The 14659-nt window shown below is 39.8% G+C and overlaps 1 protein-coding gene across 2 annotated transcripts in view; it reads left to right on the plus strand.

Annotated features, from left to right (window-relative positions):
- The window catches only part of traf2b (Tnf receptor-associated factor 2b), a 44189-nt gene that overhangs the window by 13219 nt on the left and 16311 nt on the right, over window positions 1-14659 (plus strand). For both annotated transcript variants that reach the window (XM_061876349.1, XM_061876348.1), the window contains exons 3-6: window positions 346-424; window positions 521-619; window positions 13271-13432; window positions 13516-13590. In XM_061876349.1, the coding sequence (XP_061732333.1) occupies window positions 346-424; window positions 521-619; window positions 13271-13432; window positions 13516-13590 (415 nt within the window). The remainder of the gene's footprint in view (window positions 1-345; window positions 425-520; window positions 620-13270; window positions 13433-13515; window positions 13591-14659) is intronic.

The following is a 14659-nucleotide window of genomic DNA, read 5'->3' on the forward strand; positions in this document are numbered from 1 at the left end:
CAGTAGTGACCATGATATGAAAATGTATTGCACTGTTGATTGCACTTTTTTGTTGGTTTATTTCAGTATTGTATGTGAATGGGTGAATGTAGAAACAGTGTCAAAGTGCTTTGAGTACGTTGAAGGTAAAAAAGCCCTGTACAAGTATAACCATTTACCATGCTGCAAAATGTGTATTCATGCATCTAATGTACATTTTCGAACATGTAATGAGAAATGAAAATGTGTAATAAGTGATGTAACAAGTTCAAATGTATTCATGTATGAAACAAACAAAAACATTGGACATGTTAGATGTTGTTTTTGAATGTTAAAATAGCAGTCTTGTTTGCTCCTGTTTGTCAGTTCCGGCCCAAAGCCTTGCGAGGCCTGTCGCCAGGAGAAAATATACGAAGAGCCGACTTCTATCCTCAATATTGGCGAAGTAAGCACTAAACTAGAAAAAGGGGAGCATTGTTCTCCTTTGAGACGTCTTTAAATTGTCATTTGTGGAACATTTTGTGTCCTGTCTTTTGTTCAGGCCTTTCCGGACAATGCGGCGGGTCGAGAAATAGCAAGTCTTCCTGCAAAGTGTTTGAACGAGGGATGCACGTGGACGGGATCAATCAAAGAGTATGAGGTGAGGGCATTCTGTCGGTCGCAACTGGACTGTTAAGTCTGTCTAGAAGAGGGGTGTCAAAGTCAAGGCCTGCGGGCCGGATCCGGCACGCAAATTAATGATCTATTATTTGATATTTGATTAACGTTACAACCGGCCCGCAGGCCACAGCCGCCTGCTGCCGTTTTGCACGCACCAATACTCCATCAGTGTTGTCACTAGGAATTTTCAAAATGGGGTCCCAGGTACACCATCAAGTCATAAAAATGGGGTCCCACAGTAAATGTTTGGGGTCCCACTTTTTTATAACCATTTTGAAAACAAATTATAAGTGTATGCATTATCCTGATTTGATTTGATTTTGATTTTTATTAAGGATCCCCATTAGCTGGTTGCAACAACAATACTCTAGTCTTCCTGGGGCCCACAAACTCAATAAAATCACAAGTAAAAGCATATAATTATAACTACACAATACAGAATAAAATAAAAGCATCATAATAATAATCCTGTTATATCTCACATTCTATATTGTGCTTTGGAAAAAGGTTATCATAAACGTTAATTCATTTAAAAAAAATAATACAAAAGTAAACACATTTTTATGCATATGTAAATGTATTCAGTTATAAACATTCATTCACTTTCTTCTTTTCTTCATGGATCTAAACTTTACCACTGCCGGTATTTTTTTCTATATTTTTATTGTAATATTTTCAGAATGTGTTTGTTCTATTTTTGTCCAAAGTAAGACAAAAAAAACAATCTGATGTTGTCTTTATTTTTTATTAAGAGATTTTAATAGTCCGGGCCTGCGTTTGCACAGATTTTCCTCCATGCGACCCTGAGCTAAAATAAGTTTGACACCCCTGATCTAGAAAGTCGTTTCGTATCTCATCTTTGCAGTACCTTAATCGATATACACTTTGATTGGACTGATCTAAAAACAAAAAAAAATAAAATAAAATTACTCAGACTAGATCTATCCATGCAGAACTGCAGCTATAGATTATTTTCGTGATGGAGCAATTTATAGATTAGTTTGTTTGAATAATTGAGTAATGGAATAAAGCACACTTTATAGCAGGAGTGTCCCAACTTTTTTCACCCCTGCTATATAGCCTTCAGGAAAAATAATAATAATTGGGAAAAAAAAAGTTTCTGCTTGCCAAAACCAAATGTTTTCTAATAAATGCACATCATCACAATTGAAATTGCACTTTTAATAAGCAACTATCTGCTGTTCATCGCCACACAGATCACAGCACCCACACACCACTGATGTGTGTCAGGCTTGCCCCTGACAGTTTGTCTATGTTTTAGTTTTTTCCTCTGCATTTGTCTGTTTCCTGTGTTTAGTATTTCCTGTCTTTTAGTTCCTGTCAAGTGCTCTTAATTTGTCAGCTTCCTGTCTTGTTCCCTGAGTGCTGTGTTCCCCCTCAGCTGCGGCTGATTGGCATCTGGCCACACCTTTTGCCAATCAGCCGGCTCCTATTTGTACCTCCTTTGTCTTGTGTCAGTGGCTGGATCATTGTATTGTATTGTCGATGTCACGTCTAGTCACTCTTGTGATGAGTTATCGCTCCTGTCGTGTCGTACCTTGTCTTTGCAGCGTAGCGGTAAGCTATATTCAGTTGATGTTTGTAGCTTACTGTTTTTTGTTCCCTGCTTCCGTTTAATTTTTCATTATACAAGTACGACTTCTGTTTGCCTGTTCGCTAGCCGCTAGCTTCCACGCTAAGCTCCTGTTTGTTATTTTCTAGCTCCCAGGCTACCTCCTTTTGTTTGATTATCCGCCTCGTGCACGCTTTGTGTTTGTACCCTTTTGGTTTTGTTTTTGTCTTAGTATTTAATTAAATCATGTTTTCACGTTCCATGCCTGCCTCCATCCCTGCATCTTGGGGTTCAACACCAAATAACCCTGACCGAATGATCCAGCCACTGACACAAGACAAAGGAGGTACAAATAGGAGCCGGTTGATTGGCAACAGGTGTGGCCAGATGCCAATCAGCCGCAGCTGAGGGGGAACACAGCACTCACGGAACAAGACAGGAAGCTGACAAATTCAGAGCACTTGACAGGAAGTAAAAGACAGGAAATACTAAACACAGGAAACAAACAAATGCAGAGGAAAAAACTAAAACATAGACAAACTGTCAGGGGCAAGCCTGACAATGTGCGCTCTATTGCAGCGATCGTGTGGAAACTATGTCCGCGTATTTAAAATTCCCGGTCACTCCATGCGACGCCAACAGAATATAAATCAATGCTTTTATCTTTTAGGATGAATCCATTAATCGTTGCAGCCCTGTATCCATGAGCATGAGCTGATGAATCTTGCTCAGATGAGATGCGAAACGTCTTATAAGACGAACTGAACACTCCGATTGAATGCTCTGAGAATGCAATGACCTGGATGAATGAGAGTATCCATGTTTTCAAGTACATGCAATATCTTGTGGGATTTTTATTTATTTGCTATGCCAACACTTTGCCAGATGCCTCAGTGTTTGTATTTTATACAGTGTGTTTTTTTTACTTGTACATGTTTTTATGTTAGACATACACACTGATAGAGCCTTTGCAATTTTGTTGAGCTTTCAGCATATCAGGGGTCGGCAACCTTTACCACTCAAAGAGCCATTTTGGCCCGTTTCACAAAATAAAGAAAATGATGGGAGCCACAAGACTCTTGAAATTTATAATGAAATAACACTGTATACAGAGTTCTTTTTTTGCTTTGTGCTATGTATAAACCAGGGGTCTAAGACACGCTGCCCGCAAATAAATATGAAGATTTGATGTTAGTGCGGCGAGTGAGTTTTATATGAATACCCTTTATTAGCATCACGCATGCAATTCCTCCCGATTTGTCCGGGAGACTCGCGAGTTACAGAGTAACTATTCCCTCGGACGTCTGCTCAATAATACCCGATCAACAAAAATAAGGGCGTGCTACGATGGCACGGTCTTTGGCGCCTTCCACAAATTGTACCAACAGCATACCAGTCAGGTCACGTGTTGTATGGGGCTTCTGCAGTCACACGACAACGATTGCAAGGCATTCTTTTTCAACAGCCATACAGGTCACACTGAGGGTGCCAGTTTAAACAACTTTAATACTGTTACAAATATGCGCCACACTGTGAACCCACACCAAACAACAATGACAAACACATTTCGAGAAAACATCCGCACTGTAACACAACATAGTAAATACCCAGAATACCATGCAACCCTGACTCTTCAAGGCTACGTTATACACCCGCTAGCAACAGCCCCCCCCCCCTCCGGCGTTGGTTGAGGTGGGCGGGGTTGAGGGAGCTGGGTTTGGTGCTAGCGGGTGTATAATGTAGCGTGGAAGAGTCAGGGCTGCATGGGATTCTGGGTATTTATAATGTTGTGTTTATGTTGTGTTACAGTGCGGAGGTTTTTCCGAAATGTGTTTGTCATTCTTGTTTGGTGTGGGTTCATAGTGTGGCGCCTATTAACTATTCCAGGCTACATTATACACCCGCTAGCAACAACCCCCCCCTCCGGCGTTGGTTGAGGTGGGCGGGGTTGAGGGAGCTGGGTTTGGTGCTAGCGGGTGTATAATGTAGTGTGGAATAGTTAGGGTTGCATGGGATTCTGGGTATTTGTTATGTTGTGTTTATGTTGTGTTACAGTGCGGATGTTTTCCCGAAATGTGTTTGTCATTCTTGTTTGGTGTGGGTTCATAGTGTGGCGCCTATTAGAAAGAGTGTTAAAGTTGTTTATATCACAACCCTCAGTGTAACCTGCATGGCTGGTGAACAAGTATGCCTTGCAATCACTTGAAGATTGTAATTGAGGTTTCACACATTATGTGTCTGGCCGGTACGCACTTAGTATTTGAAGATGTTGTGAGTATTGCCATCACGGCTGGCCCTCATTGTTGCTGTCCGAGTGAAAATCGCAGTCAGAAAATTTTAGGGAAGGGCATTGAGGTCAGAAACCTCCTAGTAGTTTCGGGAAAGTCGGCAAGTTAACAGCCGAGCCACACCAGAGTTATCAAAGAGCCGCGGGTTGCCAATCCCTGTTTTACATGACAATAGCACTTTCTACTCTAATAAACCCATTCATTCATTCATTCATACTCTCCTAGACGAGGCAAGAATTAATGTGTTGGACGTTGCCATACGTGCATATTGGTGCAATTTTTTATTTTAACTCTCATGTGTAAATCAAAATCTTATTTTTCATGAGAACTTTAATACCCGTTTATTCATGTAATGAACATTTATTAACTTACTCATGTATTTTTTTATTCACTATAGTGTTACAAATTGAGTAGAAACAAATGTGTAGGATTAAAAAAAAAATGCTTCTTTTTACTCCCTTTTTAGATATGTTGTAATGGGAAACTGGAAACGAATAATCTGACACTATAATAACCATAGTTACAACCTTATATAACTGAGCCAGGAAACAGGAAGTGAAACTAAGTATGCAGCCTGGAAAGTCCCTATGAGGTTGCACAACAACTCATGGAAAGTACCAGTATGGGGGCAGGGAAGCAAGTTAAGATCCTGCAGATAGGTCAGTTTGACTGTTTAATGGTCAAATCAGATGATTAGGATTTAAAAAGGGCAGTATTTTCACTTTTGTGCAGTTAAACTTGAGTTTGTATCACATGAGTTGCAGCTGTCTGCGGCTTGTCTAGATAAGAAGAAACTTGAGCAATAACAGGAATTGTCACTCAGTTTGCACGTGTGCTCACTCCTTCAAGTAAATGCGGTTTCTTTTGCGAGCGTAGCACAAGGTATGTTTTTAAAAATATTTCTTTTAAATGGACCCACGTTAACGTGCGTGGCATGTCAGGAGCAAGTCAAAAATGACCTACCTTTTGATAGTTAGTTGAAAAGCTTCGGCATTGGCATTTGGAAGTCATTTCTAATCGATGCTTACAATGGGGAAAACTCCGCCTGTTTTTTTTTTGGCTCCTCCCACCTAGTTGGAATTTTCCAGGTTATTTGCGGTTTAATCACATGATTTTCTTGTTTCTGTCTGGAAATTAGACAATAACAAAAGACTAATGCATGTTCATTTTAAAACATTTTGCACAAACAAATGTTATATCCAAGTACAAACCCCGTTTCCAAATGAGTTGGGAAATTGTGTTGGATGTAAATATTAACAGAATACATCCATCCATCCATCCATCCATTTCCTACCGCTTATTCCCTTTCGGGGTCGTGGGGGGTGCTGGCGCCTATCTCAGCTACAATCGGGCGGAAGGCGGGGTACACCCTGGACAAGTCGCCACCTCATCGCAGGGCACAATGATTTGCAAATAATTTTCAACCCATATTCAGTTGAATATGCTACAAAGACAACATATTTGATGTTCAAACTGATAAACATTTTTTTTTTTTTTGCAAATAATCATTAACTTTAGAATTTGATGCCAGCAACACGTGACAATCAAGTTGGGAAAGGAATGCTCATCAAACACTTATTTGGAACATCCCACAGGTGTGCAGGCTAATTGGGAACAGGTGAGTGCCATGATTAGGGTATAAAAAACAGCTTCCCAAAAAATGCTCAGTCTTTCACAAGAAAGGATGGGGCGAGGTACACCGCTTTGTCCACAACTGCGTGAGCAAATAGTCACAGTTTAAAAACAACGTTTCTCAAAGTGCAATTGCAAGAAATTTAAGGATTTCTACATCTACGGTCCATAATATCATCAAAAGGTTCAGAGAATCTGGAGAAATCACTCCACGTAAGCGGCATGGCCAGAACCCAACATTGAATGACCGTGACCTTCGATCCTTCAGACGGCACTGCAGGGTTTCCCACACATTCATTCATTTGTAGCGGCCCGCCACGAAAGAATTACAGCCGCAAAAAATAAAAATAATAAAAAACAAATAAATAAAATGTTTTTATTTTTATTTTTTTTCGGCTTTTAACTCGCTCGACCGCTCATAAAAGCAATGGGACTCTGTCTGTGAATGGAGTTACATATTATATAAATATGTAAATATTATATAAATATGTACATAAAGTGTTGTAATTATATTCCAATTCCGCGTACTTCTCGGTCATCGCCGCCGCCGCCCCCCGACCACACCACTACAAATAGATGCCTGACCTGTGGGAAACACTGCACTGTATCAAAAACCGACATCAACTTCTAAAGGATATTACCACATGGGCTCAGGAACACTTCAGAAAACCACTGTCACTAAATACAGTTTGTCGCTACATCTGTAAGTGCAAGTTAAAGCTCTACTATGCAAAGCGAAAGCCATTTATCAACAACATCCAGAAACGCCGCCGGCTTCTCAGGGCCCGAGATCATCTAAGATGGACTGATGCAAAGTGGAAAAGTGTTCTGTGATCTGACGAGTCCACATTTCAAATTGTTTTTGGAAATATTCCACATCGTGTCATCCGGACCAAAGGGGAAGCGAACCATCCACACTGGTATCGACAAAAGTTCAAAAGCCAGCATCTGTGATGGTATGGGGGTGCATTAGTGCCCAAGGCATGGGTAACATACACATCTGTGAAGGCACCATTAATGCTGAAAGGTACATACAGGTGTATGAACAACATATGCTGCCATCTGAGCGCCGTCTTTTTCATGGACGCCCCTGCTTATTTCAGCAAGACAATGCCAAGCCACATTCAGCACGTGTTACAACGCGTGGCTTCGTAAAAAAAAAAAAAAAGAGTGCGGGTACTTTACTGGCCCGCCTGCAGTCCAGACCTGTCTCCCATCAAAAATGTGTGGCGCATTATGAAGCGTAAAATACGACAGTGGAGACCCCGGACTGTTGAACGACTGAAGCTCTACATAAAACAAGAATGGGAAAGAATTCCACTTTCAAAGCTTCAACAATTAGTTTCCTCAGTTCCCAAACATTTATTGAGTGTTGTTAAAAGAAAAGGTGATGTAACACAGTGGTGAACATGCCCTTTCTCAACTACTTTGGCACATGTTGCAGCCATGAAATTCTAAGTTAATTATCATTTGCAAAAAAAAATTAAGAGTTTATGAGTTTGAACATCAAATATATTTGTCTTTGTAGTGCATTCAATTGAATATGGGTTGAAAAGGATTTGCAAATCATTGTATTCCGTTTATATTTACATCTAACACAATTTTCCAACTCATATGGAAACAGGGTTTCTACATAAAGGTCCTATGGTTTGAATTTCTACACTTAACACTTCCTTGTGGTCTGTAATGTTAGTTCTTTGGTCAAAGTTTTGCATAGATTGTTTTACAGACCATTTTCAAGCCCCTTTCTGACTGTCTCTTCAGGATGCGCCATTTTTTTTATTTATTCCACGTCGACATTGTCTTCTCCCCGTCATCTTTGTTGTAGTTTTTTTGCGCTTCCCTAGCGGATCTACTGACAGATTATGTTTAAAATAAACAATACTTTGTATTATAAATGACAACAGCAGAAGATGCATGTGCATGTACGAGCCAGTCCGCCCCAAAACAAGAGGATAAATAAAAACAATCTTATTGACTACTGCATCAGATTACAATGGGAGACCCGCGCAAAGCACTTTGGGTAAATTTATACCATATATGGATAATCTGGTGACATCATCGATGCAAAAAAACTGTCAGATTAGCACACGGCTTGTTTGGCGTAAATTAATAACCATGCCCCCTCATGGCTTGGTTTAAATTTTTTGGTACTTATTTATGCAGATCCTAAATACTCGACAGCAAGTAACAACACGTGAGAAAAAACGGTTTTGAATAATAGGGCGCTTTAAAGGGACCTGGATTTTGAGCAAATGTAATCTTTTATCAATTCGGAAGAATCCAGGTAACAATGCGTGTCTGGAGATCAGGTCTTCCCCTACTTCTTGAAAAACGAAGTTTCTGGATCGTAATTAATGGAATTTTAGCTGAGGCATGACTCAAATGGATAAACGACTGTAGCTTTGCATCATGAAAGAGTGAAACCATTATTGGTTTGGGGTTGCCTCTATGTTTTTAGAGGATAAATATTTGGACCCCTCACCATCCCCTCAGACTAGAGCAGTCCTATTTTGATCCTTTCAGTAATTTGAGATTACTATAGCCTGGATTAATGAGAATATTCACAGATACATCTGAACTACTTCAGCCGATTTAAAAACACATAGAAAAAAACATTTTTTTTTTTCAAGCCATCACACCTCCTTTAAAGTCAACCTCACACTTGGAAAAAAAACCTGTTGTAATTGATTTAAGAATTCAAAACATTGGATATACATTGTTTTGGACAAAAAACAAGATGGCCTAATATAACGCCTTGCTGAAATTATGGAATCACCAGACTCAAAGGATGTAGATTCCGTTGATTAATTTGGTTTTATTAGAAAAATGCGGATAACAGACGTTATTCAAATCATAGCTTTCTGGTTTTTAGAAACAGTAAAATAAATCTAATAAGCAGAGTAAAACAAATATTGAATTGCTCAATTCAGTACCACCCTGTTAGTTTGGAAATAAAAAGTAACACCTGCATCAAATTTAAATCTGTTTGCATTAAGAAAAAAAAGTGAGTGCTCTCACCTTGGAGAGCTGTTGCACCAGGTGGATTGACATGAATCATGGCTCCAACACTAGAAATGTCAATTGAAACAAAGGAAAGGATTATCAAACTTCTTTTAAGAAGCTAAATCATCAGGCAATGTTGCAAAAGATGTTGATTGATCACAGTCAGCTGTGTCTACAATTTGGACCGAGTACAAGCAACATGGGAAGGTTGCAAAAGACAAGCATACTGGTAGACAGAGAGAACATCAAGACAGAAAACTTACGGCAATTTGTCTTGAAGACAGAAGATGCACGGCAAAAACTGGAGTCATCATCTCTGACCGAAGTGAAATAAACCACCTAAATAAAGGAAATGGCGTTTGAATACAGAAAAGCTAAACAAAAGTCGTCATGAATTGATTAACGTGGACCCCGACTTAAGCAAGTTGAAAAACTTATTCAGGTGTTACCATTTAGTGGTCAATTGTACGGAATATGTACTGTACTGTGCAATCTACTAACAAAAGTTTCAATCAATCAACAGGTAAACAGAAAAAACAAGGTTCAAATGGGTTAAGGAAAAGAGATCCTAGACTACAGGTGACTGGATGAAAGTCATAGTGAGTGATAAATCAAAAATCTGCATTGAGCAAGGTGATGATGCTGGAACTTTTGTTTGGTTTCGTTCCAATGAGAGTTATGATGACGACTGCCCGAAGAAAACATGCAAATGTCCACAGTCATTGATGATATGGGGCTGTGTCACGCCAAATTTCTTCCCCCCTACAACCCCCCCCAATTTACTTCCGGCCGGGGTCATGATTAATACAGACGTTTTGTTAACGCTATATTATAAAAATATAACGCTATATTATAAAAATACAGACGTTTTGTTAACGCTATATTATTAAAAAAATTAAAAAACAATTTACAAACACAAGCTATGGGATGACACATTTACTTCCGGGGTCACGTTTCCTCTTATGTCATCCCATAGCTTGTGTTTGCAAATTTAAAAAAATTTTTTTTTATGATATAGCGTTAACAAAACGTCTGTATTAATCATGACCCCGGAAGTAAATGGGGGGTGTAGGGAGAAGAAATTTGGCGTGACAGCTGCATGTGTGTCAATGTCACTGGGAAGAATGCGCAAATCTATGTTGACATTTCATTCATTTTCATTGCGAGCATGTTTTGCATTTCTGTGTAATGAAACGTTAAAAGCGAGTTGGTTCACATTGCTGCCTCGCCTTTGGGAGTATGATTGTTGACACAAAAACTTGGGTGTGCGTGATAAATGTTTTGAAATGTCTCATAATCTTTTCCTCGTTGCGGTTTTGACCTCACAGAACAAGACTACCTCTGTGAACGTTAAATCAGTTGAACCTTGCTAATCCTGTACAGTATGTAGCAATGCAACCGTTGAACTAGCTGGCACTATCTGCCGTTTTTTATTTAGCACGTTACGAGGCCTGATAATATAACAATCTTACTGTTTGTTGGATAAGGGAACACAGTGGGTAATAGTTAACTGTCACTTTCGTATTATTTTTAGTTCATATTTAGTTGTATTCCAAAGTTGTAGTCAATGAGTTCCTTATTTTTCTCTATCCTCTTGCCGTGGGGCAGATTGGCTCGTAAATGCACATGCATTCTCCATTTCATATCCAAAGTAGTGTATTGTTCTAACTTTGACTCTATGGAAGCCCTAAAAACTACAACATGGCTGACGAGAAGACATAGTCAAAGGGCACTTTAGACTTCGACCTCCTTCTATTATCATTCAATTTTGAACTTCGCAGCACAGATAAGAACGAAATTCCGTTGCATTAGCTCATGGTAGTGCAGGATAAAAGAGCAATAAGGTGCAGCTATAAATAAATAGATGGGGAACTGTGCTCATCGTTTACAATCATTATAAGAGACAAGAAGACAGATTTATTTTTTAATGCATTCTTACTCGTAAAAAAAACATAAAGCGCCAACAATACTCCGTTTCCATTTCCTCTCCTGAATTTAAACCAAGTGTTAGTGATATTGTTGTTATAAATGCCAATGCAGACAAACTATTTTTAGTGTCGCATTGTCACAGAGCAACAAGCTTGTTGCTGCTACATCAACATCATCAGCTGGTGAGCTGCTTTCTCGCCTCGAAACCTGTGAAAATTGATTCTAGAACAGTGGTTCTTAACCTTTTTGGAGGTTCCGAACCCCACCAGTTTCATACGCGCATTCACCGAACCTTTCTTTTGTGAAAAATAAAATGTTTTTTTCAAATTCACGACAAAGTTATATGTTTTTTTTTTCTTCCTGGTGTACAAAATGAACCTTGCATGAACTCACAACAAATTACACACCTGCATATCAGTGTGACTTCTGCTGTTGCCGTATCCATGATACGCCGATATGGAGGAGTTTTTATTTTCACTTGCCAACCCTCCCGATTTTTCCCGGAGAATACCGAATTCCAGTGCCCCTCCCGAAAATCTCCCAGGGCAACCATTCTCCTTTAGCGTCCTCTACAACCTGTCATCACGTCTGATTTTCCTCCATACAAACGGCGTGTCGGCGCATTCACATAATTTATGTGGCTTTTACACACACATAAGTGAATGCGAGGCATACTTGGTCAACAGCCATACAGGTCACACTGAGGGTGGCCGTATAAACAACTTTAACAGTTACAAATACGCACCACACTGTGAACCCACACCAAACAAGAATGTCAAACACATTTGGGAAGAACCTCCGCACCGTAACATAAAGTAACAAATACCCATAATCTATTGCAGCACTAACTCTTCTGGAATCTACAATATACACCCCCGCTACCACCAAACCCCGCCCACCTCAACCCCCACCACCCCCATCTCCCGAATTCGGAGGTCTCAAGGTTGGCAAGTACGCCGAACCCCTGAGGCCGACTCACCGCACCCCTAGGGTTTGATCGAACCCAGATTAAGAACCACTGTTCTAGAACATAAATAATGTCTCTCGCCTTGATAGTAAAAGGATGAAGACGTAACCCGGCAAGCTGGTACACTTTGACAGCCAATTTAAACCCGGTAATGGCGAGAACGACACAAAATACACTTGATTCCACTCCCCTTACTTCTCTCTGAGGATTATGAGTCATTCTTCATCTAAACAGGAATATGTAAACGTCCTAACAGTCTGCATCACAGTGACAGCAGACATTGTGCAGTAAGTGATGTTCTATTATCTTTGTTGGCAAACGTTTTGTGAAATGAATGTGCCGCGTATACTTAAAATAATCAAAATACGTAGTAAATATTAAATGTTATTATAGATGTGCCCGTTACTACATTACATAAATACTTACACCTTGTATATAAAATGTTGATAAAAGTGTTTGGAGGGTTTTTTTTAAGAGCGCTGTCACGCCAAATTTCTTCCCCCCTACAAAAACCTCCTCCCCCCCCATTTACTTCCAGGGTCATGATTAATACAGACGTTTTGTTAACGCTATATTATAAAAATAATTTAAAAACAATTTACAAACACAAGCTATGGGATGACGCATTTACTTCCGGGGTTACGTTTCCTCTTATGTCATCCCATAGCTTGTGTTTGTAAATTGTTTTTTAATTTTTTTTATAATATTGCGTTAACAAAACGTCTGTATTTTTATAATATAGCGTTATATTTTTATAATATAGCGTGAACAAAACGTCTGTTATAACCATGACCCCGGAAGTAAATGGGGGGGGGAAGGTTTTTGTAGGGAGAAGAAATTTGGCGTGACAGCGCCTTATAAGCAGAATAGAGCGGCTCCCATAGACTCCATTGCAAGCAGACTTTTGATTGCATTTATTTACAAGTTAGTGTGCTTGTGAAGGAGACTGAGAAGCATATGTGTATAACATTTGATTAAAATTTGTTGCAAAACATGGCCGCCTTCTAGCAACGCATCATAGCAACCTAGCAAGTAATTGTCCATAAGTCAGTGAGCATTTGTCCAATGATTATAAAACAAGTATGCTAACAAATATTCTAATTATTTTTGGCCACAACCATAAGGGGGTGCTACAAAATGTCATAAGTCTTTTTTTTCCATATACAAACTGGAAATCGATAGTTTTGTGGGTTTTTTCAAGAATAAAATAGCAACATGTCCGCCTTTGTATCCCAGACCCAGCACGAAGCCTGCTGCGACTACGAGCTGGTCCAGTGCGAGGCCTGCAATGCATTCGTCTTGCGCTCGGAGAAGGAGCGTCACAGCGAACGCGAGTGCGAGGCCAGGGTGCTCAACTGCAAATACTGCAAGCTGACTTTCAACTTTAAAGACATCAAGGTGAGAGTGTCGCCTATCGCTCGCTTATGCTCGGGGGAGAGGCCTTTGACGGTAAAAATCAACTTTGTTGCTTTCTTTCGCAGGCCCATGATGAAGTGTGCCTCAAGTTCCCCTTGCAGTGTAAAGACTGTGGCAAGAAGAAAATCCCAAGAGAAAAGGTCAGAATTTTTAGGATGCGCCGATCTATAGGTATCGTCCGATTTTCGTGAAAAAGTATGTGATCGACCAACGCTGATTGATCTGGCTGACATTTCAGACACTGTGTTGAGCCGCTCCCCTAAGTTAGTAATCATCCCCTCCATTGCGGAAAATAGAGTCCATTTCTTATAAAAGGTTAAACATGTTAAACAGAAGGTAAGCTATTCGCTAAAGTTGCCGCTAACATAGCTTGAAACAACCCAAGAAGTAAGTGCTCAGTAAAGTTTAAGAAGTGTAGATGGAACAGTGTTACAGCAGAAAGGAAGCAGATATTAATAAGAAATTAACAAGTAGATAAAAAAGAGTCTAGAGCAGGGGTCGGAACCTTTTTGGCTGAGAGAGCCAAGAATCCAAATATTTTAAAATGTATTTCCGTAAGAGCCATATAATATTTTTTTTAACACTGAACACAACTACACGCGTGCATTTTTAAGTAAGACCAACATTTCTAGATTATAATAGGTCTCTTATTATTTGTAATAACATTGTTATTCTGAAGCTAACTGTGGAGGGGGTGTGGCCTGCGGGCCTGCAGCGAAGCGGGGTGTTGTCAGAATCGGCCTCGAAATCAGCGACAGGTGCGTAGATGGCCCACCCGGGCCTTGTTATCTAATCACCTGTCGCTCTGTTATAAGCAGCAGCCAGGAGGAGAGACAGGGTTGGGGCTGGAGCCAGAGCGAGAACGAAAGAGAAAAAGAGAATTGCTGGAAAGCAACTGAGAGACTTATTGAAAAATAAAACAATATTGAAACCCTGAAACGGGCTCTCATGTCGGTGCTTGGTGGTCTGAAGAACCCCCAGGAAGGCAAGCCCCATACTAACCAATAATAAATAAATAACTTCTTACCATTAACGCAACTTCTTGAACAAGTGCGGTAGGAAACGGATGGATGGATTAAAAATGCATGAGAATGTTTTAGATTTTGAACGTTATTTTTAACACTGCGATTACAAGTGGAATTATTCATTACTTATCATGTTACGCAATGTCAGCTCAGATCTATCCGAGATCCAGATAGAGTCATCAAA

This window comes from Nerophis ophidion, linkage group LG17, assembly GCF_033978795.1.
Source record: "Nerophis ophidion isolate RoL-2023_Sa linkage group LG17, RoL_Noph_v1.0, whole genome shotgun sequence".
NCBI classification, from domain to species: Eukaryota; Metazoa; Chordata; class Actinopteri; order Syngnathiformes; family Syngnathidae; genus Nerophis; species Nerophis ophidion.